Raw genomic sequence first — 26,269 nt, 5'->3', positions numbered from 1 at the left:
GTGTGTGGTTTTGTTTTGCCGTCCACATCCAACAACATCAATTACTGTCTGACATCGAAAGGCTACACTTACTAGCTCCTTACTGTACGCCACTTTTGTTAAATAACATAGAGACGCCCATCCACTTGAGGTTAAATGATAAGGCGCTAACTTACCTTTAACTGTTACTGTCAGGAAGCAAGAAGGTGCTTAGTTTGCACTTGGCATGACTTTATCACTTTTGTTTCAAATCTTTTTTTAGTATCATGAAAAATAGAGCAAATCCCACAATGGGAAGTCGGAAATTGGATTTTTATGGAAAAGCTGACCTTTTTGTTTTAATGCCATATAGCTGAAGTTGAAAGCACTTTTCTTCAGTGTTTGTTGTTTTCACACATGAAACGGGGGAAACACGGGGACATTAGCTCTGAATCCGTTGCTGATGCCTGGGAGAAGGAGGGACCGTTCCCCCAGGTGATGTCCAAACGCTCGAGATAGACGCAATCCAGATGTGCTGTTGGTTTTTCATTATTAACAGCCAAAGGGCTTTGCGTTCTGAAGAAGGGCTTTAGATCTTTGTTTATAGTATCTGTGCCATGTTGAATTCATTTGATCTGAAAACATCCTCTCTCACTGGCCGAACAAGCAAAGGCCCTCGAGGTCATTGTTGAAGCAACAGAATGCGCGCGAGCACAATAACTTGTGCCAAGTTATAACAACTAAATCTTTACATTTATTGACCCAAGTCTGACGGGTAAAAGGAGACTAAACAGACGATCACGGATGAAGGGGGGGAAGCAAAAAGAAGCAGGAGCGCCGTCCCTTTCAAAATAAGGGCATGTTGATAATGGATCTGCGTCTCAGTGGGGTTGAACGATAAAGAATGAGTGATTGAACCTATCTATAGGCTCCCTCGATATAAATCTCTCATTTATTTATTTATCAGCTCTATACAAGTTGTGAGTCGAGAATTTTTGGGTGCAAAACTAAAAAACAAAACAAAGCAACACGGAGGCTTGACATGTTAAAAAAATGCACACAATGGCTCTGATTGCAGATAATGAAAGCTGGCAGCAGCACGAAACAAGAATGACGACTTTGATCTACTTTTTTTTTTTTTTTTTATCTTTCAATATAACCACCTCATCTCACATTCTGTGTGTGTGTGTTAGCGCTACATGCATGGCTACTCCTCCATGTGTTTGTGTGTCATGATGTACAGACTAATGTACAGGATGGCCTTATCAGACGCAGCCTTTCATCCAAACATTTTTTCCTGGCATGCACTCATGCAGTTGGGTCCCTCCATGGCATGTTATCAGCCTTTTGAGGTGAAGGGCTTCTTTATCTCACTGTAAGGCTTCATCTCAACACACTCGGGTGTACAAAAATGACGGAATCACGATAAAAGGTACAGACATACACTTACACCAAAGCGGGGGGTTAAAGGTTGTGGGAAGCACAAAGACACTGAGGCCTAAAGGTGAAGGAGAAAGACGGGCTGAGGTGTGTATGAGTCAATGTGACAGAAATAGTTAACCACATAAAAAGAACAAATCAGCAAAATGCAGTGGCTCTCTCTCCCTGTTGAACTGCTGCTTATATATGCACTCTACTGCCCCCGTGTGGCTTTTCCATAGAATTGCAACCAATTTTAAAACGTCATTTGCAAGAATTTTCTCTCACTGGACTATATCCATCCATCTTTCCATCCATTTTCTTGACCGCTTATTCCCCACAAGAGTCGCGGGGGTGCTGGAGCCTATCCCAAAGCCAGATGGGTACACCCTGGACTGGTTGCCAGCCAATCGCAGTGTAATATATTCAGAATGTAATAAATGAGACGAGCGTAGGTTTGAGCGTACATTGAATAGAAGCAAAAGGCAAGACACCAGCGTGAACTCTCCTGTGACTCTTTCAACATGCATGCAGACACAAAAGTTCACACACGTGCAGGAATGTGCAACACTGCTTATTAGTCGTGATTTTCCAGGCTCTGGATGATAATGACGACAGTGCGGTAATTTACGATGCATTTGGAGGCCCCGTACGCCACAAAAGCTGAACATGGTCGTTAAACATGTAGGTGCACCTCACCCTCTAAAATCGGGGGCGAATATTTGTGCGTGTGCAATTATATTTTTCTGCGCACGTGTGTGGTATGTCTACATTGGTGGGTGCACCAGGGAAATAACAGATTATTTTATAAAAGGTTATGCTGCGGGCTGAGGTGTTAGTTTTCGAGTGGGTTTGTCCTAATCTTAAATATTAAACGTGTGAAATATTTACAACCAAAAATGTTTGTGTGAAAGGAAGGAAAGCTGACGACACAAAATGTGACATGAAACAAAATCTAGCCAATCAAGACGCTGACCTGACAGAGTTAAATTCAGTGAAGGTGCCTCTTAAAGGAGGCCTAAACATCTGTTGTCGATATTCAATTTCAAAGCTATTTGGTCTTTTAACGACCCATGCGTGCCAATTACGCGTTGGTCCTCAAAGGCTGCTGTCACCTCGGGCTGGTTCTAAGGCAGGCACGTTGGAGAGGACGAGGGCAACCTTGTCTTTAGCACAATTACACCTTTTGATGGCACTGAAATATGGAAGCGCTTCACTGGCGACCGTGCACAGAAGCGCAATGACTTTATGACATCATCACCGTGGGACAGCGAGGAGCTGACCTCTGATGTGCTTTTTATTGCAGGGGTTAATGCACCTGGATAAAAACAGAGAACAGGTTGTTGCTTTAAAGGTGGGTGGGAAGAGGGCTGGTGAGTGGGGAAAAAAAAGTCATGGCCACATTATTAGGTACAGCTCATGAGAACTGGTCTCAGTGGATCCTTTATTATGTGTTCATTAGGGCTTGTGTGGGGAATCCTTTTTTTAAAAAACATACTATTCTGATAACTAGAAAAAGCAATTTTCTGGATAAACTGAGCGTGAAGGTTGTAAGGCTGAATGAAAAGACATGTAATGATGTGGAAAGAAATTGAATGACCCAGAATGAGCTGAACATGTTGAAGTAGCAATGCTTTGAATTTGTTGTGGAAACTGTAGGTGTAAAAAAAAATGTAGAAAAACAAAACGAATCTTAGTTTTTGGATTTTATTTTTTAATTTTGGAAAAAAATGGTAGGTATATAGGCTGGAGATGTTTAAGTTTTAGTGGTTTGAATCTGTCAAAAAAAATGTCGAAATTTTTGTCTTGATTTGATATTTTGAAAAAAAAAATCAGTATTGACAAGCTGAAATGTATAATGTTGGAATCAGTCAAACAGAAATTAGAGGGGGGCATCAAAAACTCCAAAATATGTTAGCTTCTATTTTGTGGGAATTTTAGTGGTAAAATGATTTAATTTTTGGTACATAACAATTTTTGGCAGGTTGAAAATGGTTCCGACGGTGAACTGAATGATCTGAAAGTTTTGAATTTCAAATGAGAACTTTGTGAATCTGTTTTATCGATGATGTCATTGGAAATGAATGAGAATTTTTGTGGGTGCGCATTTTATTGGTGAAAAATATAAAGTTGATTTGTGGGAATTTTTGTAAGCGATGTTGAAGTTTGAATGATGGGAATGAATGAATGTAAGAAAAGAAGTTTCTAATGTTGAATTTGTGGATTTGTGTAATTATAGTGTATAATTGTATATAGTATATATTGTGTAAAATGTGAAATTTTTGGTACATGTGAAATTTTTGTTGAGAAATGTTGAAAGTACGAATTGAATGAGTCAAACACTGATATTGAGTTGGATCAACTTGAAACCTGTTGACTGTTTCATTGGGTATGAATGCGAATTTTTGATGTGCAAGATGTAAGATTTTGTGAAAACCGTGAAAATTTGGAATGAGGAAAATTAATAGCACGGGAAGGTGTGAATTTTTGGAAAGTGTTGATGGTGAAAATCTCGAGAAATGGGGAAGTCGAAGCATGTCAAAAAAAGTTCAAGGAATATAATATTTTAATATTTATAGAATTACTTATTTATTTCCAAGCAGCCACATCGGGAATTGCATTCTGAGCCTGCGCCAGCAAAGTTCACCAAATCCCAATTTGCCAGTTCTCCCCCGCCAGCATCACCACCATACACCAAATTCTGCTCCCATCACCATCCTACAGTGAGCACGCAGTGTGACAGTTAAATCTTCACCCCGCCACCAGAACAATACGACTGCTTAAACCCCTCGACAGCCTGAGGGTGAACATCCAGGACAACACGCACACTTTCACACACACGCACACACGCCGAAACTGTCTGTCCAAGCGCTCTCCCGCTCCAGGAAGTGAGGCAGGCCCTCGATGGGAGCGCTAAGTCCAGAGAGCTTAGCGACCTCCAATAGGCCCCTTTGTGCCCTTTGTGCTGCTGGGGATTTGGGCCGACAAACTGACCACTCTACTGGAAGATGATGAGGCTGGAAGGTCCGCTAAGGGCTGACCGGAACGTCGACTCCCTGGCACGAAAACACAGACTGCTTCCAAATGTCCCGGCGAAAGGTGTCGGCGCATTAATGCCATGTCGACCAAACTTTAGAGAAAAAAGCCTGGCGTGACTTGGCGCAATTGTCACCAAGGTGTGTTCAGAGGCCAGCAGGAAAAGAAAGCGTGTGCGGCAGAAGGCCCCGGCGTGAGAGAAAGTTGGACCCCTGGCGTATTTGCCTCCGTGTGAAACCAGGTGTGGACCCGAGATGGGATCCAGACGGCGCTGACAGGCTGACTTTACCTGGTGCAAACCCTCTCATCACGTCAACAGGACTGCCCTGAGGCGTCGACCACGCCCACACTGGTCAAATCAAAGCTGGGATCGACTCATCATTTAGTTTTCACAGCATGACTTTTGACAAAAAGGTTGGATACTGCATTCACCTGGGAGCCAATGCAAAGTGGACACAAACTATGTTAATATGCACAATACTGCATGCAGTATATAGAGGCCTCAAGTGCATTTTTCATCTCTGGAATCAAATCTGACATCTGACACGCCTTTCATCCGCTCCTTCCTCCTACTGTCTCCTGGGTTTCCTCTCACCTGCTTAAAATGGGAGCTAATGGCGTCACTTGTCATTCATCTCAGTGCGTGTGCGTGAGTTAGTACGTTTCAAAGGGCTTTCTCTGCTCTCGTCACTCCTTGTGACGTTCTTGTCGATTTACTGCCATTGTGTGGTGGATATGTGGAAGTGCAGCTGGATACAAATATTCAGACTTAGATCAGTGGTTCTTATTAACCTTGTTGAATGTTGTTGGAGTTTTTATTTGTAATTGTTAAATAATTGATATACTGTCAACAAATGTTGCAGCTGAACTGGAGACTTAATTTACGAATGATGTGACCCATGTACATTGTCGAACAACACTGAACTTGTGACATTGTCTTCTTTCATCTCAGGGTCGTCCCGGGCCTCTCGGTGAGGTTGGTCAGAGTGGGCCAGAGGGGCCCCGTGGCAGCCTGGGGCCTTCAGGGCCCAAAGGAGAGAAGGGCCATATTGGCTTAAAAGGACCATCCGGCCCGAAAGGAGACAAAGTGGGTGTTATAGATGGGAATGTGTTTGCCATTTTGTCAATCACGTTTGGGCAGAAGTCTTAAAACCAAATTAAATGTTCTAGCAACCTAACAGTTTTGTTCATTGACTGATTGATTTGATTGATTCAGGGACCAATGGGAGTACCAGGATTTCAAGGAAATGATGGCGTACCTGTAAGTAAACAAAGTCCGTCCAAAACAAATTGAAATCGTTATTTGTAAGAACAATAGAGATCTTAAACTAAAACAGTTCTAGCCAAAGAAGGTGCTTAGTTTGCTTCTGCACCTGCACACGTGTAATATTTTTTCCCTGTTAGGGTCACACTGGTCAGCAGGGTGGCAGAGGACCACCAGGACTGGACGGCTGTAATGGGACCAGAGGGGAGCCTGGATATCCTGGTTTCGGCACCGGGGGCCCCGGGCAACCTGGATTTGCAGTAAAGACAGATCTGCTTGTTTTGCTGCATCCACCTTTTTTCTACCTGTATGAAAAGTGCTGCTCAGTAATGATGTTGTCATGTGCTCTTCCAGGGACCAATCGGGCCAAAGGGTCAGAAAGGAGAACCTCGATACATCAGTGATGGCGGCGTCACTGTGAGTTCTCATTGATAATTTATTGAAGTTGTGTCAATACCATACAAAGTATTGTCTTTTACATCTGTGGGGAAGTCAGTCGTCATAGCCTGCAGTAACTACATTTGGCCACCAGAGGACGCCAAAAAAACTGAAATTTTTGTACAATTCAGAGCCAGAGGTGGCCAAAGTATTCACATTCTACACTTAATAAATCTGTCAAAGTATTGATTCAACTTCTTTACCTAACTGTGGAGTATTTTTTTTAAATCACTTTTTTCATATTTGTTAAAACAGTCTTTATGAATTAACAGTATTAAATGATACAGTTGATCGGTCTCTGGCCTCATCTTGTGCCCCTAATGACCTACAAGCATGCTGAAGGGAAAAATAAAAATCGCAAAAAAACAATAAAGAGAGAATATACAAGAAAGAAAATCTCTTAAATAAGGCCATAGATGGGGAATCTATTGCTTTTATTAGGTTTTCAGCCGCAATTGAATTGATCTTTCCCGATTTGTTGTTGTCGTCATCCACAGAAGTAACATAATAAACTCATTTTGATGTGAGAAGTACAAAATATACTTATTAGTTTTCAATCGTAGGGAGTGAAAGACAAAAGTAAAAGAAACACTTTAGTAAAGTACTGTATACATATATACAATACCTGAAAAATCTATTCAAACACTGACAAAACATTTTTATTTTGTTATATATCAGTACTGCTTGGAATTAACTTGAAGTGAACTTGAGTATCCTTGTGCAGCATTCTAAAACATTTTATATGCATGTGTGTATTTGTTTCAGAGTTTACCTGGCCTTCCAGGCGAAGATGGTCGACCTGTAAGAATTTGATTTTTTAACTTATTTCCTCAACATTTCATGTTCCTGTCTTCATTCAGATTTGAAAATATGTGTCCCCCTGCAGGGCACCACAGGTCCCGATGGTCCGGTTGGGTTCGCTGGTCCACCAGGACCGGAGGGATATCCCGTATGTTCAAGAACACTGCACATAATATTACATTTTCCCCTTCCTATTTCACATGAAATGACGCTGAGTGAGATTATGTTGTTCGTTTTCAGGGCCCGCCCGGTCCTCCCGGTCCACCAGGGCCAATGGTAAGTATAAAAACAAATAATTAGATTCTGCGACTTTTGTGCGTCTTAGTGCATCTTGTCGTCTGATTTTTAGGGGAGCCGTAGTGACGGATATCAAGGCGAGAAAGGAGACAAGGTATGTGTTGCTAATTGAAAATCTATCCGCTTGATCAGATAGCAATGCTTGTATTTTGGCCTCCAGGGTGACTTGGGGCTTCCAGGGCCGAGTGGCACCCCAGGTGACGGCTCTCTGAGAAGCGAGCAAACCCTCACTATCTATAAAGGAGATAAGGTAACAAAGCAACGGAAGAGAAAGTTAACTTTTTTTCTTGATTGATTTTTCTTGATTCCTGCATGGTTGACATTTGAAAATTGACCCATTTTGGAGGGGTAACCTTCTCTCCATGATGAGCGCACACTTACAGGCAACAACGAGGCACTCTGAAGCAGTCAGGCTATTCAAAGGGAAGATGCATGTCCAGCGTGCAGACAACTTAGCTAACTACAGTTTATTGCTATGAGTACTGCTTACTTTTCAGACACGTACAATGTATTTGGAAACAGATCTCTGAATTGACTTTACTGGGTCTTCAATGTGACTTCATCTCACAGGAAAACTGACTTGGTTACATTTTCTTTCCCCCGCTCTGTGCCTCTGCCTGAAAGGGTGAACCTGGACCGAAGGGCATCCGTGGATTCCCCGGGAACCGTGGCCCACCTGTAAGCGTCGGTCCTTCAAATGTTTCTATACTAGTTTGGGGTTGTGAACATTTGTCATTTTTTCTTCAACTTTAGAGCCCTTTTGGTTTCCGTGGGGAATTTGGAGAGAAAGGAATACCTGGCTACCCAGGGGCGAGAGTAAGAGCTTCATATATATTGAAATGAAACACAGGAATGAGTTCAGAATTGTGTCCTGTCCATCAATATTCTACATCTAGTGTGTTGTTTCCTGTGTTATCTTCAGGGTCCTCCGGGATTTAATGGACCGCCTGGCCTACCAGGGCAACAGGTAGACTTAAAATAAAATAAAAAATAAAATGACGTGCACACATTGTTTTGAATCATTCTGTCACCTCTGGCTGATCTACAGTAAGTCCAACATCTGTTATGTCACAGGGATACAGAGGCCTTCCAGGATTTCCCGGGCAACCAGGGTACAGTGGAGCCAAGGTAGGAGGCTTTCTGTTTTTGTTTTGTGTGACTTTCTTAATCATTCCGGTCTGAGTCAGTCAATTCAATCATTGTTCTGAATGCCATCAATGGTGAATGTCTGTTAGGGTGACCAGGGAGAACCAGGACTCCCGGGACCTCCTGCTTATGTCGGCGGTCCAGGCGCATTTGTTCAAGGTAAAATCTGACACTTGAAATCCAAACTGATCCTTGGACTGTTGAGGTTTGTGCTCCAAATGTTTTTGGCCCTTTCTTTGGCTTCCAGGACCACCAGGTAACCCGGGCTTTAACGGACTTCCAGGTGCACCCGGTGACCAAGGACCTCCTGGGTTTCCAGGCCCACCGGGCCCACCAGGACTTGGGGGTTACGGTTCAGGTAACGTGCTCAGACAACCCATACGAGTTTGATGTACAGCGTCATTCTGATAAAACTGTCTTGTCTTTGCTGATTTCTTGTCAGGAGGTGGTCCCGCCAGATCGGGTTTCCCAGGGACCCCAGGACCAAAGGGAGAGAAAGGTAGCCCTGGCATACCCGGCTATGGCACCGAAGGACTGCCAGGCTCACCTGGACTTCCAGGGATCCCAGGGCCTCCCGGAGCTCCTGGGCCTCGGAGCAGCACCGGTATGTAGACCCAGAACCAGTTAAAAAATATTCCCTTCCGTCATAGATGGTGATGATCACATTAGGCATGTTTTTTCCCTGTACAATTTGACCTCTATGATTGCATTAACCTCATGTTAGGGATGCATCATCATCATCATCATCATCATCATCAGGCAGGCGTTATGCATAAAACAAATGAATTAAAGCCATGAAAGCCAGTTGTAAGTACGGCTGCAAGAACGAAATCCTGGCTGACTGACTTTACCTTCCTCCAAGGCCGACCCAGTGAGCCCTGCGTCATCTATCCTGAGGTGGAAAGGCCCACTGGTCAGTCAAATCCAGGTATCCCCTGGGCAGCAGCCATATTGCGATGGTCACCATGGCAATATTTTTGCTTGCCTAGGCGAATAAATCAATAAGAATCAGCCCAGCAAACTCAACTTTCAGCAGGCGGTAGCTTAACTCTTTTTACTCTGTGCAAGGTGTAGTGGTAAGTTTGGCTTACTGGTCTCTTGACTGCAAGCTGCTTTTCTCATCTTTGGCCACAGGGTGTCGCCACTGAACATAATTCATTGATTTTACTTGCAGTATAGGAGGGACATGTCGGATCATTTTGTGTTTGAATTCATTATGTTCGTGCAAATTATGCAGTAATTGCAAAATACATAACGTTTTTTTCTTAATCACGCCAAATGTACACATATCTTGATCGGCACGAGGTTAGTTGTCAGCATAGCAAAGTAAAATCAGTGAATTTGGTTCATGCTTAATATAAAGCTGTTTTATATTGAAATAAGAAAACAATCTACTGCTTAAAATAACCTTGCAGTTCAAGCCTGTCAAAGCTACCATGGCCAATGAGAACAAACTAACCCTGATTTCACACTGTGTCTCAAAGCTGCACTGCGCTGCTTATTCACCATTTTACTGGTAAACTCATCATTTCATTATTCAAAATACACTGTAAGAATTAATTGCCAATTACCATTTGGTTCACTGAGCCAGTGCAGACGATCACATTCGCAAACAGTGTGAAATCTGAATGCCAAACAAATTTGTAATCTCGCGATTGCTTTTAAATCCACTCTCAGTCAACGTGCGCGTGTCATTGCAGTTTCACCCGTTGTCAGCATTCCGGGGATCCCGGGGCTGCCTGGAACTCAAGGACCACCGGGCACCCCAGGATATAAAGGCTTCCGAGGTACAAACCAGCCATGAAAACACACTTGAACTCTAAGTGATACTTTTACTTCTACTCGTCCTCCACCCCACAAGGCGATCCCGGTGACTGCAACTGTATCGGAGGCGGCTCCTCGGGGCTGTCCGGGATTCCTGGACCTCCGGGCCCCAACGGCAGCCCCGGCTTTCCTGGACCAAAGGGAGAGGCTGGTGATGGGGGCTCACCTGGCTTTGGCAGCCTTCAGGGACCTCCTGTGAGTACAGTTTGAACCCGTTCTCTTTGTAAATCTATTTGAAAATTTATACGATATCCTCTCGCTGAATTGTCCATGTGTGCTCACTGGTGAATGGATGGAAGTGGAATTCATCTATTCAATGTGTTTTTTGTCCAATCCCTACCAAATCGTGGTCCTCCCTCAGGGTCGTGCTGGCGAACGTGGTTTCTTTGGCCGTAAGGGAGAAAAGGGGGCGTCTTTCTATACCGACTTTGGTTCTGGATCGAAGGGAGAGCTCGGAGCAACCGGACCCAGAGGACCCACTGGTGAAACAGGAACACCAGGCAGGGACGGATCGCCAGGCTTCCCCGGACGCCCCGGTCCCCCAGTGAGTGATTCAATAACAAACGGAAAAAAAAAATCTTGATAAACATAATGAGATGTAAATGTCTTCTTCAGGGGGACGCTGGCTACGGCACGTACGGAGAGAAAGGTTTCCCCGGTTTCCCGGGAGTTAAGGGTCGGCCCGGAGGACCTGGCGAGCCCGGTGGCGGCTTTGCAGGTGTGCCCGGTTTCCGAGGAGAGCCCGGAGAACCCGGTTTCCCGGGACTGCCGGGGTCGCCAGGTTTGCCTGGACCAAGAGGTAAGTGGTAGTTGACGTTATCCGTGTGTGTGAGTGAGCATCATATTGTCCCTACAGGTTGAACCGTGAATCAAACATCCATCATGAGCGTTGCCCTCCACCTACTTCAGTAGTTACCATAGCAACCACGCTCACTTTAAGGAGGGTTACACACCTACCTCCTGGACTCGTCCGAAAACCTAGGACGGATTTTTCTCTCCCGAAAGCAGCTTCCTGCCCTTCCCGCCTCGGCTGCTGCAGCATACTGTTAACGTCACGATTAATGGTCTCCATTAATGAGCTTCTACACTTGCTCTATAATCTCTCTTGTTGATAAAGCACTTCATTAGAGCAATGATTGTTGCATCATGATGAACGTGAAAACCTGAACTGCCACTGTGATTCTTTAGCTTTCGAGGATGTGAATAACAATTCCATTTGGAGTCTGAATCATTGCTATTATTATGATATTCAAAACTGAGGTGTCAAGCTCGTTTTTGTTTTGAGCCACATCTTAGCTAAGCTCTTCCATCAGAGGGCTGTAAAATCATATAAATTTCAAATCAAGTCATAATAATATTATCCTTGCAATTTACTTACTTTTAGTGTTCTTACTCTCGCCGGTTATATACTTTACACTCATGTGCTGACTCCCACGTCACTCACCAGGCCAGGCCCCGCCTTTTTAAGCCATACACGTTCAATATAGTGTAGAACGTGAGGATGGCAACTCCAAATTAGTGTTAATTTTGTCAATGAAAAGTAAACAAAAATAATTTCATCAACACACATTTTTCAGACAAAGACTAGACTAAAACCCTCAACAATAACTGGGACCAAATCAATATGCATTTTCGTCGACTAATTGAAGACAAGACAAGAATGCACTTCACTTCATAAAAACTCGACTAAAATCTATGGACATTTTAGTTCATGAACAAAAACGAGACGAAAATTATGTGATTTTGTAAAATCTTATCTGCTGATCTGTCATAGTGACACGCCCACTTTCAAATCTGCAGCTAGCGAGTGCAACATACACAAACACATGGGACAGACAGGAGGTGGATTCATTAGTGAAAGATTAAAAAAAAATAAAAAAAAAATAAAAAAAGGGAAATTATAGTTAATATCGTAATATCAATCCAACATCTATAACGTTTCAACAATAATGTTAATCCGAACGCTAACTCATGATGGCTAATATACTAGCTCATATACTGTATTTTTGTGTCAAGTTGTTTTTCATCAAAAAGATGAGAGAAAAGTTTATGCTGACATATAAAAAATATATATACATATATATACAGGGGTTAAATGATTGCCCTGACTAAAACTAGACTAAAACGACAGTTTTTGTTGACTAAAACTAGATGAATAAAATGATGTTTTCTTGGGCAAAAATAAAATTCTAGATTTATAGTCGACTAAAATAACAAAAGCTCACATGCATGTTTTGCATCGCAAAAGCTTTAAAATATATACAAATAATAAAATAAATACATGGTTGATAGATTTTTGTCTAATGCGGAAAAATTACCCCTGTACCAATTATTCTGTACATTTTTAACAACAAATTATAATTTATTTCAAATTAGAAGTCATGGAAGCTGTTTAAGAAACAAGACTATACTTTCCCTACAAAACATGCTGTGGCGGGCCGGACGAGTTTGGCACCTGTGTTTTAAAAGAGTCCCATAATTGATCACATTCTTGCCTCCTCCAAGGCCAAACGACACAAAGTTTGCCTATCTGCAGAAATGACTCTGTGCTCTCATAGCGCAATGCTAATGCTAAACAACCCATGTTTGTGCTCTTTAATATGAAAGGTTATTGTCACAGGTGAGAGCAAAGAGACAAGCGTCAAATTGCTCTTGCGATAAGTGCAATAATCGGTTTGGAAGCATTTGAACGAGCGTGTTAATGTGCTTTTGCCTTAACCAGATGAGCCTTAAATCATCCAATGGAACTGATTGCTGATTTTGCTGATGTTTTGTTTGATGAACAAGATTTGGCGCATGCAAATGACTCCGACTGGCTTTGTTTGCTGCAATTTTCGACCTCTCTCTTTCTGTCTTCCTCTCCATTTCCACCCATCCGTCCATCGCTCTGTCCTGCTGACGTCCTTGTGCACGTGCATCTGTCCAGGTGAAAACAGCTGCGAAGAGGTTATTGACAGCGAAGAGGGAACGGGTGGGTAATGAACTTTTTCATCAGCCAGGCCAGCGTAACAGGCGGAAAGTAGTGGATTCCCAAAGGCCGAGCAAAGTGCTCCACTAAATGACTTGCAGGGAGTAAAAGACAAAAGATGTTTTTAAAGTAGTGATGGTGTGAATGGAGGCAGCAGTAAGTCAACATAAATTCTGTGAATGGACATGCATGTCACCATCAAAAATGTGTGTTTTTTAAAAATCTCATTTTTTTTGTGGATCTGCTTGAACTGTTCGTCCACTGCCTAATTGTGATTGACTGCTCCCAGGCCAAGTACTTCCCTGCACCATTCCCGGTGAGGTCGGGCTACCCGGTATTCCCGGTATACCTGGACGACCAGGTAAAAAGAAATAATAATTATTATTATTATTTGTATTATTATTTTTGTACATCTTATTTTCCATACATTTACTTTTTCTTTTCCCCCCTAAAGATCTATTGTAGAAATGTAAGGAAACCTAAATACCAATCAACCGAATATCATTGGAGCTGTTTGTGTCAATTAGGTCCGAAAGGTCAGCCGGGCTTTCCGGGAGGCCCTGGACGTCCAGGATTTGATGGTGGCAAAGGAGAGAGAGGAGACTCCGGCTTTGGAGGACAGCCCGGACCACAAGGTAGTCAGCCAGTCAAACAAATGTTATTCTTACACTAAAAGAGTCACTGTCGCTAATTGATGCTAACGCAGTAGCAAAGTCACAGTAAACTTGCACTTACACATTCACAATGTGCAAGTCTTTGAATTCTGTTATGGCTATCATTATGTGGCTATATATATATATGCTGTTTTTTTTCCAGGTTCAAGCTGTGCTCCCCCTTAACTCATTTGCTCCCAAAAACGTATAAATACGTTCTATTTTAAGTATTACCATGCTCCCGAAAACGTGTATATATATACTTTTTTTTTTTTTTATGCTAGAGCATACATATGTTTGATGCCGCCTCTGAACTGAACAGAATGCTTCATACAATGGTAGTTATTACAAAAACGACCAGCAGGTGGCAGCAGAGTATAAGAGATCAACCCCACTGTTTTAAACAGGTTTGTGAATAATGATGAAACTTAGCTATATTCTAATGCTAATTGCTGCAAAACGGAAACAGATAGAAATATATATATATATATTTATTTTTACCGATGAAAGAAGAGACTCTATTTTTTTTTTATTTTTATTTTTAATAGCAATGGAACACGGTATTCTGTGGGCCTTGCAAAAGCAGTCAAAATCCATTAAAACAGTCAGGAGCGAAGGGGGTTGTTTCAGTGAAAATTGCTGCGAGTGAATGAGTTAAAGCGGATGAGAACCCATAAGTTTTCTTTACAATATGTTGCATAGGCTATCACTAGTCTAAATGTTGATTAATATCATGTTTGTGGAATATGAGTTTAGCAGCAAAAGCCAACCATTTTTATCCATCTCAGGGGTGGCGGCCGTTTTGCAATTTGACCAATCACAGCTCACTCCTTTTTTTGAGTTAGGTCACGTGTTGTTCACAAGCTGAGTCGTGATTGGTCATTACCTGAGTCGACAGCAAGTGGCAAAATGGCCGCCCTCTGAGATGGATAAAAGCGTGTGGATTTTGCTGCTTCATTACTATTCCACAAATGCAATGTTAATCAGAATACCGCGTTTAGACTAGTGGGAAAGCATAGAACATATTGTAAAGAAAAGTTAAAGAAAAATAAAGCTGATTCTGATTTATATGAAAAAAAAATTCTAGGTCATGGATACAAAATGGCAGTGAATGAGTTTTATTGTACCACATGATATTTGTATGTCGGTCCCGTCCTAAACCGAAGACTGTTTAAATCCCATTTCTGATTGGACCAGGAAATAAATTGATCTTGCTTCATCTCTCAGGTTTCCCTGGACCCAGAGGGGATAGCGGCGTTCCCGGTGTCCCAGGACAGAGTTATGACGGTGCCAGGGGGAAGGATGGTATCCCAGGACGCCCTGGCGTCAAAGGCCAGCCTGGAGAAGTCCTGGGAGCCACAGGGGGGCCTCCAGGACGGGATGGTTTTCCCGGAAGCCCTGGAGACAAGGGCCAGCCTGGGACACCAGGAGGGCCTGGATCACCCGGTGCGTCATGTTGATGGCGCTATAGTCACACGAATACCTCAATGACCACTTTGTGTTGATCAGGATTCGATGGGCGCACGGGTGTTCCCGGGCTTAAGGGGGAGCGTGGAGTCGATGGTTTTCCTGGACTTCCTGGTTCTCCCGGACCCCCAAGAGACCCAACCATTGAAGTCCCCGGTCCACCAGGAATCGATGGCAGCAAGGGCCTAAGCGGCTCACCAGGTGAGGGAAATGCTTCGTGTTATTAAATCCGCCATGTTAAATGCAAGAAGGAAGAGAAGCAAATAATATGATTGTTTACTTTGAAATTGTCACCTTTCTTCATTCTCTCCATTTTTGAACCAGACTTCATGGCACACGTTGTGTTGTGTTTAAACTCACCCGAAAGATTCTCTCCCTCTCTTTGCTTTTATATTCCCACGTCTTCTGTCTTTCTTCCTCCCACCTTTTCCCTCCTTCCCACATACCGCCATCATCATCATCTCCATTCATCCTTTCATCCCTCCACCTGTTTCCTCTTGGTGTTGGCTCGTTCCATATAGGCTGTCAAGGTGAGATACTCCCCCTTTTCCGCATATTTACCCATCGATAGTCGCATCCGCTCCATCTTTTGCTGCTTCCATCGTCGGCCTGCACATCCATAATTCCGGCTCAAAATGTCCATGAATACTGGATGGATTGACCATTCCATGACAAACGTTTGCTTTGTGCTGACTTTGTGGACATTTTAGCTGCGAGACATTTGGGAGTGTTGTTCTTTCCAACCGTCCTTGTGCATCTAGCACTAACATTTGTAGTGCCATTGACACATTCAAGTGTCATCTGTCATTTCTTTGCACTAGGCTTGTGTGACCACAAACTCAACAAGGCTTCATTCTTAAAAAAGGAGGACATTTTCATCACGTACCACTCATCCAGTGGACATCTTGAAAATTCTTTTTTTTAAGAATCGGATCATAGAATTTAGTTACTCATTGGTGGTTTGAAAACGCTAATTTAGTCTGGAATTGCACTAAAAAAATTGCAATGAAATCTGATATAATCAAATTTGTTCTTTTTTTCCCAATCAATATTCCAGATCATAATAAGGGTGTATTTTCCTATTTTCCAATCAGAGTGCAATTGCAGCCATACTATGCAATGTGTGCTTGTGCTGTGTATTCACAATCTGCGTGTATGCAAGAATTCTAAGAGATAATTTCGTTGAAGGTGAGTTTATTTGATAAGCCTGTCAGAAAATGTAAAACACATTTCCACTCAGTTCATAGTTACATTAGTTATGAAGAGTGTTTTTGACAGGCTTTTATAAATAATAATGTGTTTCTGAATGCTGCTTCATCCTCTACTCCGCCCCCCCTCCCCTTCAATAATATTCATACAATATAATAATGTCACATCTTCCATCCTCCACCAGGTTTTCCTGGTCGAAAGGGAGAGAGAGGAGACCCAGGTTTCCCAGGGCCTGCTGGTATGAAGGGCACCCCAGGACTACCCGGTACGCCGGGCTCACCCGGGTCAAGGGGACCCCCTGGGCCTCCAGGACCAGGAACAAGGGAAGGATTGCCAGGAATACCAGGACGGAAGGGTACGGTGAAGCTGACGACATCACGCTTAGTTTAAGATAACACACGCAGCATTGTCATTTTTCTTTTCTTTACACAGGTGAACCAGGTTTCATAGGCGTGACGGGCTTTCCCGGATTACCAGGACGTCCTGGGAGTCCAGGATTTCCTGGCGGAAAAGGAGTGCCTGGGGGGCCCGGACGGGATGGACTTCCTGGGGCGCCCGGCTATACTGGACAGAAAGGTAATGTGTCCTGAAGAACGATGACTCGATGTTTGGCTCGAAACAGTGTTGGTTTTGGTTTTTGCTTATTTTGAAACAAATGTCCATCTTCTCCTATTTAGGTGAGGTAGGGTTACCTGGACCGGCAGGCCCACCTGGCCCTCCAACTTCAGTGGTGTCGGGCAGAGGAGAGCCTGGAACCCCTGGAGGCAGTGGCCTTCCTGGCTTCACCGGACCCCGAGGTATAATTTGCTTTTCTACCCATTTGCATGCGACAAGAGTGGACCAAGACATGTCAAAACGCTCTTGTTTTTCCACAGGTGACAAAGGATTTCCTGGCCCGCCGGGTCGTCAGGGTCTGCCTGGACTTCCAGGTTTTGCTGAACAGAGTAAAGGGCTGCCGGGAGATCCCGGTTTCCCCGGGCAGCCAGGATTTTCGGGCGGCCCTGGTCCTAAGGGGGAAGCCGGTATCCTAGGATTTCCTGGCACGACTGGACCAAGGGTAAGGAAAGATGAATAAAATAAACATACATGACTGACAAAAAGGTAGGAATGTTGGAGTTAAGGTAGAAATTTCATGATTTCTATCTAATATCTCTAACTTTTTCTGAGCATTGTACTAGTTTGAGGCAGTGAGCTAGTTATTTTTCTTTACAGGGAGATGATGGCTTACCCGGTCTCGCTGGCAATCCTGGACAGCCTGGCCGCCCCGGTACCAAGGGTAAGTTCAATTTCACATCACACAAAAAAAGTTTCTATGTTTTCTTTTAAACTCTACTTCTATGTATTTCTCAGGTCAGCCCGGAGAGTTCTATGGCTATCCTGGCGGTCCCGGCTTTAAAGGCCAGCGCGGAGAGCCAGGATTTCCAGGTAAAAATCGAAAAAGATGCGGCTCACAACTCTTTTTATCACCTCGCACTGATTGACCTAAAGTTGTATTCGTCAAGGTGGGCGTAGCATCAACGGTGCGCCTGGTGATGATGGCTTCCCAGGAAGTCCTGGTTTCCCAGGTGTCAAGGGGGGACCTGGAGAAGCTGGAGGGCCTGGACTCATGGGTAGGGGCGGCAACAGGCTGCCATGTTTGAATTCTTCTTCATAGACCGTCTGGCTTATACAGAATGTACATTGACAATGACAAGTGTGTTTATGCGCTCATGTTGGCAGGTTCACCTGGTTACCCAGGTCCAAAAGGTCAGTCTGGCTTCCCCGGAAGAAGCGGGTCTGATGGAACCCCTGGTTTTCCTGGAGGTCCTGGAGGTCCCGGACCTAAAGGTCAGACAACAACTATTTGTTTCAGAGTAAGACATGAATGTTAAACACACATTTTTGTGTGTTTACAGGTCTTCCCGGAGCTCCTGGTTTGGACGGACTTAATGGCCTTCGTGGAGCTAAAGGTGTTGCTGGGACACCCGGTAATGCGCTTTTTCAATGGCAGGATGAGTGCATGAATAGAAACCTGAAGAACGATGTTTATGTTGAATTTGTTTATTAATTGTACAATGATTTTTCTTCGTGACAGGGTTGAGTGCCGGAACTCGACAGGGTGCCCCTGGTCGTCCTGGGTTGAAGGGTGAGAGAGGCGTCTCCTACTCAGGAGCACCAGGTTTTCCAGGATCGAAGGGAGAAAGAGGAGCGCCAGGTGAGACAAGCTCAAAGAAAGCGAAACATGGGACATGTTTGATGGGGTGCGGACTTGTGTATGTGCATGGTCAGGTGGTCCTGGGCTCCCAGGATTTCCAGGTCGACCCGGACTCCCTGGTCCTGCAATCGGCTCGGATGTCCCTGGGCCACTGGGAGATCCCGGTCTCCCTGGCCTTGATGGAGAGTTCGGTAAGTGCAGGTCTTTCATTGCATTGCTCTCAGCTTTTTTCTGTCTCACCGTCATCTTTCTTCCTCTCCAGGTTTGACAGGGCCTCCAGGCCTTCCCGGGCCACCCGGTCCAGGTACGGACCAGGGAGAAAGAGGTGATCCTGGGCTCCCGGGTTTCCCTGGAACCCCTGGCAGGAAGGGAGAGCCAGGGATCCCTGGAAGCCCCGGATTCTCCAGCAGTCCTGGCTTCAAAGGTAGACTTTGAGATTTTTTTCTGTTTTGTTTGTTTTTTTTTCTTTTCACTTGGAACACTTTTACACCATTAAATCTACTTTCTAGGACTACAAGGTGACACTGGATTCAGCGGATCTCCAGGCCTTAAAGGTTTTTCAGGTGACCCTGGCTATTACGGAGGCAAAGGAGCCAAGGGTTTCCGAGGTAGGTGACTTGAAACTTCACCATTTCGGAGCAAGCAAGAATGAGACTTTAGTCGTTACAATGAAACATTCATGTCTTGCCCTGCCCTGCCCACCTGCCCAGGTCCTGCGGGTCCAAAGGGTCGCCCCGGTATCACAATACCCGGGACAATTCCACGTTATGAACGACCCTTTGGAGATGCCGGTTCTCCAGGTGGCCCTGGACCCAGTGGTTTCTCTGGAGGGCCCGGTCAGCCCGGAATGCCTGGACGTCCAGGTAAATATTTACAAAATGAGATGATTGGGTATTATTGGTTTTTGTCAGGGTTGTTTTATTTTTTATTTTTTTATCCAGTCGTCGCTTGGTCAATTATTTTGAAGTCAAGGTACCACCATTTCCTTTTCATCTCAGGTCCAAAGGGACGTCCCGGTTCTGCTGGTAAACTTGGCCGCCCTGGTTCTGTTGGTCAGCCTGGACCAATTGGTGATCCCGGACCTCCTGGTTTCCCTGGACCCACTGGAGAACAAGGTCTACTTTTGTGCTTTTCCTCATTTTGCGCAAAATAATCCCTTTACGTCTTCTTTTTCAGGCCTTCCCGGTGCTGCCGGTCGGGCCGGTAGTCCAGGCTCGGTGGGCCGAAGCATCAGTATTGGCTACACTCTGGTGAAGCACAGCCAGAGTGCGCAGGTTCCCATGTGTCCGCAGGGCATGGCCAAACTGTGGGACGGATACAGCTTGCTTTACGTGGAGGGTCAAGAGAAGGCGCACAATCAGGACCTCGGTATGAAAACACGTCACAAGGTGACGTTTGCTGGGAAACGACGCGTCTCGTCTTTGTGTCTCCAGGTCAGCCGGGGTCCTGTCTCCCCAGGTTCAGCACCATTCCTTTCCTCTACTGCTCCCCCAACGAGGTGTGCTACTACGCCAGCCGCAACGACAAATCTTACTGGCTGTCCACCACTGCGCCCATTCCCATGATGCCCGTGGCCCACAGTCAGATTCGGCCTTACATCAGCAGGTATTGAGCACTTTTCCAGCACCGTGTGTGGACTTCGGGTATTCAGCACTCCTTTGATTTGAAACTTGTTTTTGGTGCCCAGGTGTTCGGTCTGCGAGGCGCCATCTCAGGCGGTGGCGGTCCACAGTCAGGACTTGACCATCCCCACCTGCCCTCCTCGCTGGAGGAGTCTCTGGATAGGCTACTCCTTCCTCATGGTAAGTATTTGTGTCCTTTTTCAACATTAGCCTGAAAAATAAATTGCTTACAAATTATTTCAGCAGGAAACAATATTAATGTGGTGAAGTCTAAACTTAGCTCCTCCGACACTTGCATAGATATTAACTCATTCACTCTCAAAAAGGTATGTACACTTTTTTTTACTTTTTTTTTTTTTTTTAATGCAAGAGCATGCAGAAGGATTTGATGATGCTTCTGACATGAAGAGGTGGCTTAAAGCAATGGTAGTTATTACAAAAAACGGCCAGATGGCAGCAGGGCCATGTTGCAACAAGTTCTTTTTGACAGTGTTTTCACCAGGAATGTGAATATTGATGAAACTTAGTTAAATTCTAATGTTAATCGCTGCAAAGTGGAATCAGATACAAATATACTTTTTTTTTTCTTGATGAAAGAAGAGACTTATCTTTCTTTTGGTAGGCTCCATGTTTTTATAGCAATGAAACACAAGGTCCTGCAGACTTTGCAAAATCAGTCAAAATCCAGTAAAACAGCCCGGAGCAAAGGTGGTTGCTTCAGTGAAAATGCCTGCTGGGAGTGAATGACTTAAATTAAAATTGTGTCACTTCAACTCCAAACTAAGTTTGAGATTGTTTCAAAACAAAGTGTTTGTCTCAATTCAGCACACAGCGGCTGGGGCCGAAGGCGGCGGCCAGTCGCTGGTGTCCCCCGGCTCGTGCCTAGAGGATTTCCGGGCGACGCCGTTCATTGAGTGCAACGGTGCCAAGGGGACGTGCCATTACTTCGCCAGCAGTTACAGCTTCTGGCTGACCACGGTGGATCCCAACCAAGAGTTCTTCTACTCACCGTCGCAGGAGACCTTGAAGGGAGGCCAAGAGCGCTCCAAGGTCAGCCGCTGCCAAGTGTGCAGCAAGGTCTTGTAAGAAGAGTGGACGAGTGGGGAGGAAAGAAAAAGAGGAATTGATGGAAGGTGAGGTGATGGGAAAGGAAATCTATAAAAGCAAGAACATGTGACTGAAAATGAGCCTCCTCTGATTCACAGTGGTTTTTACGTGTCATCCACTTTCCGAATGAATGCGAGGGATGAAAAGATGAGAGGAAGGTTCCGCTCTCCTCTAGATTATCACTGACAATGGTGCTATGTGTTTCCTGTTGTGTATGTCTTTGCTCCTGTTTGCATTGTTTGGGGGCGGGAATCATTCTCGGCTACCTCAGAGCGTGCCGACCCTTCCGTAATGCGCCATGCCGCGTTAGGCGTGGTTGACTCCTAAAATTCGAGTTTGCCTCTGAGCTGATTTAACTGCAGCACATGCAAAAAAACAAAAAACTTTGTGGTGAAATAAACATCACAATAGTTCAACCGTTTCAGCTTTTCCTGTTTTTTTTTTTTGTTTTTTTTTTTAAATGACTGGCTAACATTCATGTATACTTAACTATATGCATGCTTTCATCAAATGCAAAAAAAACAAATAATCCTAAATTTTCATGCGATTGTGGTGACAGTATTATTTGGGAGAAGCGTGCCCCGATTCTTTTCTGTCAGGCTGCCCCCTGCAGTTTTAACAACAACAAATGTAACGACGCAGAACATTCACTTCTTGTTACATTTCCGGTGCTTCAGTTAAAAAAAAAAAAAAAAGGGTTGTTTTTAGTCGGCATGCATGTTGTTTTTGTTGTTTTCACCGGTGCTACTAGGAGCTGCATAAATCAAAGCAGCATTTTTCCACAAATTCCCTCGCACAGCTAACAACACCAGTTCTGGATGACTTGAATGAGGCCACGTTTCATATATTTTGCACTGACAATGTTTTGGAATAAATATGACAAATCAAACCACTTCCCGGGCTGAAAACCCTTTTGTTTTCACTTTTTGTGCTGACTAAGTAATCCAACACAACACATGCTTGTCTGATAGAATGTTTATTATTGCTGTGTACATAGTTTTTACTGCATTTCCCTGCATTTCCCCCCTCACAAATGCTTTTATTGCTTTCTTGTTGTTTGTTTTTATTTTCTAAGTATTTCTGTAATTGTCTTTGGATAGGATAAGAATTTCTGCTTTTGAACATGCATTAAGAATGGACTGCTGAATTTCCAAATATATAAATAAATAAGAATAAAATGAATCCCTGGATGGTGAAAGCTCTGGGACTTTAGAACCACTATGACCACATGTCTATAGCTCTGTCGTTTGTTGTTTTGTAATCTAAAATGTAATTATTATGTTACCTGAAACATGATACTATCCATTGTGTTTTATTTACTGGGATAAGAGGAATGGGCAGACAACATGTACATTAAAATTAGAAGGGAATAAAAGGCCTTTCGGAGTGTTCTACATGGAAAATTATTCACTCTGATGATTCATTGAATATGTTATGCATCCAGTGTCAGCCATGATGGGAAAATAAATGTGGTTTTCCTCAAAGAGGACCAGAACCAAAGAAAATCATGAGATGTGTGTATACTTTTCTCTGCTCACGCCATCACATTTGGAACGTTATCAATGTGTGACACATGCAACAGAATATCAGCTTTGTGTTCAGCCAAACAGGCCCAGATTGCAAATGGATTAAATCAATTTGTGTGTAAATTGAGATGGAAGGCATGTGCCCTTGTTGATACAACAGGTATGTGGGGCAAAACACGCCACTGTTCCTTTAAATTTTCTCCCTGCACCTGCCTATCTGATTGACCAATTAGAGTACTGGACAGTGATGACCTCACATGGTTACGTGACCCAGCGCAGCCATTGAGATTCACATACTGGAGGGAGGGAATTGAATCAGGAAGTGAGGTGAGAGCTTGTCAGAGAATCAGCTTCAGGTACTCTGTTCTCGTCTGCCTTTCGTTGTACAGTATTGTCTTTGCCTTGCTTGGTATGAAACTCTAGCTGAATGGTACCTTGTAGGAGACATCTCTGCGCCCAAACTGTCGAACTCGCTTGGTTTGGAGGATTTAAAGAGCAAAATCGGTGAGTGCGAAAAAAAAAACTGGATCCGTGTCTCGCTTGCTCCTTGGATGTTACGTTTGGAAACAAATGTTAAAAACAGCAAAATGACTGGTTTGATTTTTGTTTTAAAACAGAAACACATGAACTGAAGTTGAACATTAATTTCTCTCGTGCACCGCCCTGCAGCTCCCCAAGGGGGCTGTCGCCACCAAGTGTTTTTTTGTTTTTTTTGTTTTTCTCTCTCTCTTCTCTTATAGGCCTGGTGTTATTTTTAAAATTAAGTTTTTAAAAATTCGTACTGGACTTGGACTTTTTAAATTCTTACTAGACATGGTTTTATTTTAAAAATCCTTAAAATAAATGGCCTTTTTAAAAAAGTATACATATTTTTTAAAGCCTACTTTACATGAACTTTCGGAATTAGGGATGCACGATATCGATATCGGTGGCCGATAATTATCGACCCATTTACAGATAAACCAGATAATAGAGAAATCTGCCAATAATTATCGGCAATTTGATTTCATACGGATAAACCAGATGATAAAGAAATCCAGCAATAATTATAGACATGCCACGTTGGTCTGTTGTGGTTGGGGCTCATATCAATAAAATTCAGCTTCATTGTGCTTTACATAAATTGAAACATTGTGCAAAGTTTATACAATGTTTCAATGTATTTGTTAGACTTCTAGTAGGAATCGAAAGCGTTCAAGTTAATTTTGCAAACAATTATCGGCTTATCGGTTATCGACATCGGCACCTCTAAATTATTGGTGTATCGGTTGAGAATCCCTATTTAGAATGTATTACTACAGCCTTTTTAAAACTTATTATTATTATTTTATGTCCATGTTTTGGATGAAATTGTCAGTGCGATCTGATATATATACAACACAAAAACGCATGCATTGTGTGCATATGATTTATGCAATTGAACAAATACTGTTATACTGTACCTCGATGAGGAGCAGACATTGTCTTCATGTACCCATGTTCACTACTCGATATTTAGTGGAAAAACAAAACTTTCATACCCATACCTTTCCCTTGCCCCCGCCGCCCGCCCCGGCCCGGCCCCCGCAGCAGCCCCCCAGCCCACGATGTTGAGCGGCCGGCAGGTTCTTGTACACGGCTCGGCTGTACGGGATGAAACACAGGCCCAGCTGGAGGTGTCGAGCCAGGCGGCAGTAGGCGGCCAACGCCAGCACCAGCAGAGGTGTCAACAGGAGGAAGCCCACCACCAGCAGAGCCACGCAGCCCCCGTCCGTTAGCAGGTTGGAGCAGTACATGCTGGTCCCGTTAGGGCGCACCTTACAAAGTGGAGATAGTGTCTATGAGTAATGGGACATGTGGCCATGAACATGAAAACAAGAACAGTTTCTTTCCACAGTTTTCCTCACTCAAGCCAAAGGTTCAATGGTGGCAAGTGTAAACAAAAGAGGGAATTTGAGAGGAGACAGCAGGACTGAATCATCCTTATCGCCTCGTGACATGACGGAGGAGAATGTCGGGAGTGGACGTGAGGCATCAATCAGCTTGTGGGGGCAGCGTCGGCGTGGGGAATTACGTTTCTTACAGTGGGACACTCAAAACACGCATGAGGAGGGAAGATGCAGGGCTTCAGAAAAATGTAAAAGTGGTTACAGGAAGGCTTTGTTGAATATTGTCTTGTGCAAGCCTATTTACATACAGTTGGTTTAGTGTTCTCCAGAGCTAAACCGGCTGCGAATAAAGGCTTTTAAAGGGGTACTTGACTCATTGAGCCATTTTTAGTAGTAAAGTTAATATTTTGTCCCAAATTAATTTGATAACTTTGTTATTTTTATGTACAGTATAATTAATACCATTTTAAAAACTAATATTTACACTTGCTGTTGACTGAAGATGACATCACCTGTGCTGAGGAAGTAGGTAACGACCAATCACAGCACACCTGTTTTCTGTTTGGTCAGCAAACTGAGCCATGATTACTCATTACCTCAGGACAGTGGGGAAAAATTTATTTTAATGGTATTAATGAAAAATAATGAAGTTATCGAATTAATTCTGGAAAAAACATGAACTTTTTACTGCTGAAAAATGGCTTGCAACTGCCCCACCCCTTTTTTTTGGCAAAAGTATTTCATTTATTTTGTGCAATTTATCACTTTTCTTATACAACTAATTTCCCCCGTAAGCTGACCAGGTGAACCTTTCAAGTGGCGCACAGAAGGGTCGTCATCGAGACTTTTATGAATGAATACGCAGGCACGCGCTTATCGGCTCCGTTTTGGATTTTCAACATCGTGGTATGATTAGCATCGTCGATGAACGGAGCGAGGAGTAGTTTATTCGTGTCGGAGTCCTGAATTATTTTTTGTCATTTGGATTTCACTGTGCATTGTTTTGTATTGACTGTATTTTCATGTTTATTTTCTAGTTTGTTTACTATTTTGTTTGACTGTTTAGTTTCATGGTGACAGATGTTTTGCACCAGTCGAGTTTGTCTTTTTTTTTTTTTTTTTTCTCTCATTTGCATGTGGACCAGGGGCGGCTACATGGCTCATAGTCAAGTATCCCAAGTATCAAGGGTGGAGAGGAACGAGGGGAACGTCACCACCAGGTACACTAATGATAACCCCTTCCCAACACTCTTTGCCACATCTGCCTTAATCCCCCACTAAGCTGCTCTGACATAAGTCTCATTATGAGATTGTAGACGAGCATAGAAGGAAAATCCACTCATTAAAGGCCATTGTATTAGAAGTCACTGAACCGTGACCACATACTGAGCCTGTCTTGACTAATGCTTACTGGCCTGCTGGTCTTGTGCGTATCTGTTCCTGTTCCCAAGAATCCTTTTAAGATTGTGATG

General features: G+C 43.6%; 2 protein-coding genes and 1 long non-coding RNA gene across 8 annotated transcripts in view; 2 read left to right on the top strand and 1 right to left on the bottom strand.

Moving 5' to 3' along the window:
* col4a6 (collagen, type IV, alpha 6) overlaps positions 1 to 22,911 on the top strand; it is a 50,049-nt gene extending 27,138 nt beyond the window's left edge. The window contains exons 5-50 of one of the 4 annotated variants that reach the window (XM_077500509.1): positions 5,366 to 5,500; positions 5,630 to 5,674; positions 5,818 to 5,937; positions 6,032 to 6,094; positions 6,881 to 6,916; positions 7,002 to 7,064; positions 7,157 to 7,192; positions 7,266 to 7,307; positions 7,374 to 7,463; positions 7,838 to 7,891; positions 7,967 to 8,029; positions 8,136 to 8,180; positions 8,288 to 8,341; positions 8,449 to 8,518; positions 8,607 to 8,717; positions 8,802 to 8,963; positions 9,222 to 9,272; positions 10,060 to 10,146; positions 10,221 to 10,378; positions 10,545 to 10,727; positions 10,799 to 10,982; positions 13,110 to 13,154; positions 13,441 to 13,512; positions 13,679 to 13,786; positions 15,032 to 15,250; positions 15,314 to 15,472; positions 16,665 to 16,835; positions 16,913 to 17,056; positions 17,158 to 17,277; positions 17,356 to 17,537; positions 17,693 to 17,756; positions 17,831 to 17,905; positions 17,983 to 18,090; positions 18,200 to 18,307; positions 18,376 to 18,447; positions 18,555 to 18,674; positions 18,749 to 18,865; positions 18,937 to 19,098; positions 19,184 to 19,282; positions 19,385 to 19,537; positions 19,673 to 19,789; positions 19,851 to 20,042; positions 20,108 to 20,279; positions 20,362 to 20,476; positions 21,122 to 21,429; positions 21,502 to 22,911. In XM_077500509.1, the coding sequence (XP_077356635.1) occupies positions 5,366 to 5,500; positions 5,630 to 5,674; positions 5,818 to 5,937; positions 6,032 to 6,094; positions 6,881 to 6,916; positions 7,002 to 7,064; positions 7,157 to 7,192; positions 7,266 to 7,307; positions 7,374 to 7,463; positions 7,838 to 7,891; positions 7,967 to 8,029; positions 8,136 to 8,180; positions 8,288 to 8,341; positions 8,449 to 8,518; positions 8,607 to 8,717; positions 8,802 to 8,963; positions 9,222 to 9,272; positions 10,060 to 10,146; positions 10,221 to 10,378; positions 10,545 to 10,727; positions 10,799 to 10,982; positions 13,110 to 13,154; positions 13,441 to 13,512; positions 13,679 to 13,786; positions 15,032 to 15,250; positions 15,314 to 15,472; positions 16,665 to 16,835; positions 16,913 to 17,056; positions 17,158 to 17,277; positions 17,356 to 17,537; positions 17,693 to 17,756; positions 17,831 to 17,905; positions 17,983 to 18,090; positions 18,200 to 18,307; positions 18,376 to 18,447; positions 18,555 to 18,674; positions 18,749 to 18,865; positions 18,937 to 19,098; positions 19,184 to 19,282; positions 19,385 to 19,537; positions 19,673 to 19,789; positions 19,851 to 20,042; positions 20,108 to 20,279; positions 20,362 to 20,476; positions 21,122 to 21,382 (5,007 nt within the window). In that variant the 3' untranslated portion in view covers positions 21,383 to 21,429; positions 21,502 to 22,911. Of the gene's footprint in view, positions 1 to 5,365; positions 5,501 to 5,629; positions 5,675 to 5,817; positions 5,938 to 6,031; positions 6,095 to 6,880; positions 6,917 to 7,001; positions 7,065 to 7,156; positions 7,193 to 7,265; positions 7,308 to 7,373; positions 7,464 to 7,837; positions 7,892 to 7,966; positions 8,030 to 8,135; positions 8,181 to 8,287; positions 8,342 to 8,448; positions 8,519 to 8,606; positions 8,718 to 8,801; positions 8,964 to 9,221; positions 9,273 to 10,059; positions 10,147 to 10,220; positions 10,379 to 10,544; positions 10,728 to 10,798; positions 10,983 to 13,109; positions 13,155 to 13,440; positions 13,513 to 13,678; positions 13,787 to 15,031; positions 15,251 to 15,313; positions 15,473 to 16,664; positions 16,836 to 16,912; positions 17,057 to 17,157; positions 17,278 to 17,355; positions 17,538 to 17,692; positions 17,757 to 17,830; positions 17,906 to 17,982; positions 18,091 to 18,199; positions 18,308 to 18,375; positions 18,448 to 18,554; positions 18,675 to 18,748; positions 18,866 to 18,936; positions 19,099 to 19,183; positions 19,283 to 19,384; positions 19,538 to 19,672; positions 19,790 to 19,850; positions 20,043 to 20,107; positions 20,280 to 20,361; positions 20,477 to 21,121 lie in introns of all 4 variants that reach the window. The other 3 variants (XM_077500508.1, XM_077500511.1, XM_077500510.1) reach the window with 3 other exon arrangements.
* Positions 22,912 to 23,220: 309 nt separating this feature from the next.
* LOC144003869 (uncharacterized) overlaps positions 23,221 to 26,269 on the top strand; it is a 5,986-nt gene continuing 2,937 nt past the window's right edge. The window contains exons 1-3 of one of the 3 annotated variants that reach the window (XR_013279107.1): positions 23,221 to 23,285; positions 23,371 to 23,433; positions 24,499 to 26,269. The exon at positions 24,499 to 26,269 is cut by the window's right edge and continues 1,490 nt beyond it. This is a non-coding gene — a long non-coding RNA (uncharacterized LOC144003869). Of the gene's footprint in view, positions 23,434 to 24,498 lie in introns of all 3 variants that reach the window. The other 2 variants (XR_013279105.1, XR_013279106.1) reach the window with 2 other exon arrangements.
* LOC144003868 (transmembrane protein 88-like) overlaps positions 24,324 to 26,269 on the bottom strand; it is a 4,446-nt gene continuing 2,500 nt past the window's right edge. Inside the window, exon 3 of the mRNA XM_077500514.1 lies at positions 24,324 to 24,725. Within this exon, the coding sequence (XP_077356640.1) occupies positions 24,444 to 24,725 (282 nt within the window). The 3' untranslated portion in view covers positions 24,324 to 24,443. The remainder of the gene's footprint in view (positions 24,726 to 26,269) is intronic.

Source organism: Festucalex cinctus, chromosome 16, assembly GCF_051991245.1.
Source record: "Festucalex cinctus isolate MCC-2025b chromosome 16, RoL_Fcin_1.0, whole genome shotgun sequence".
Taxonomy (NCBI): Eukaryota; Metazoa; Chordata; class Actinopteri; order Syngnathiformes; family Syngnathidae; genus Festucalex; species Festucalex cinctus.
Note: the sequence above shows the minus strand (reverse complement) of the source record. Positions and strands in the feature narration are given on the sequence as shown.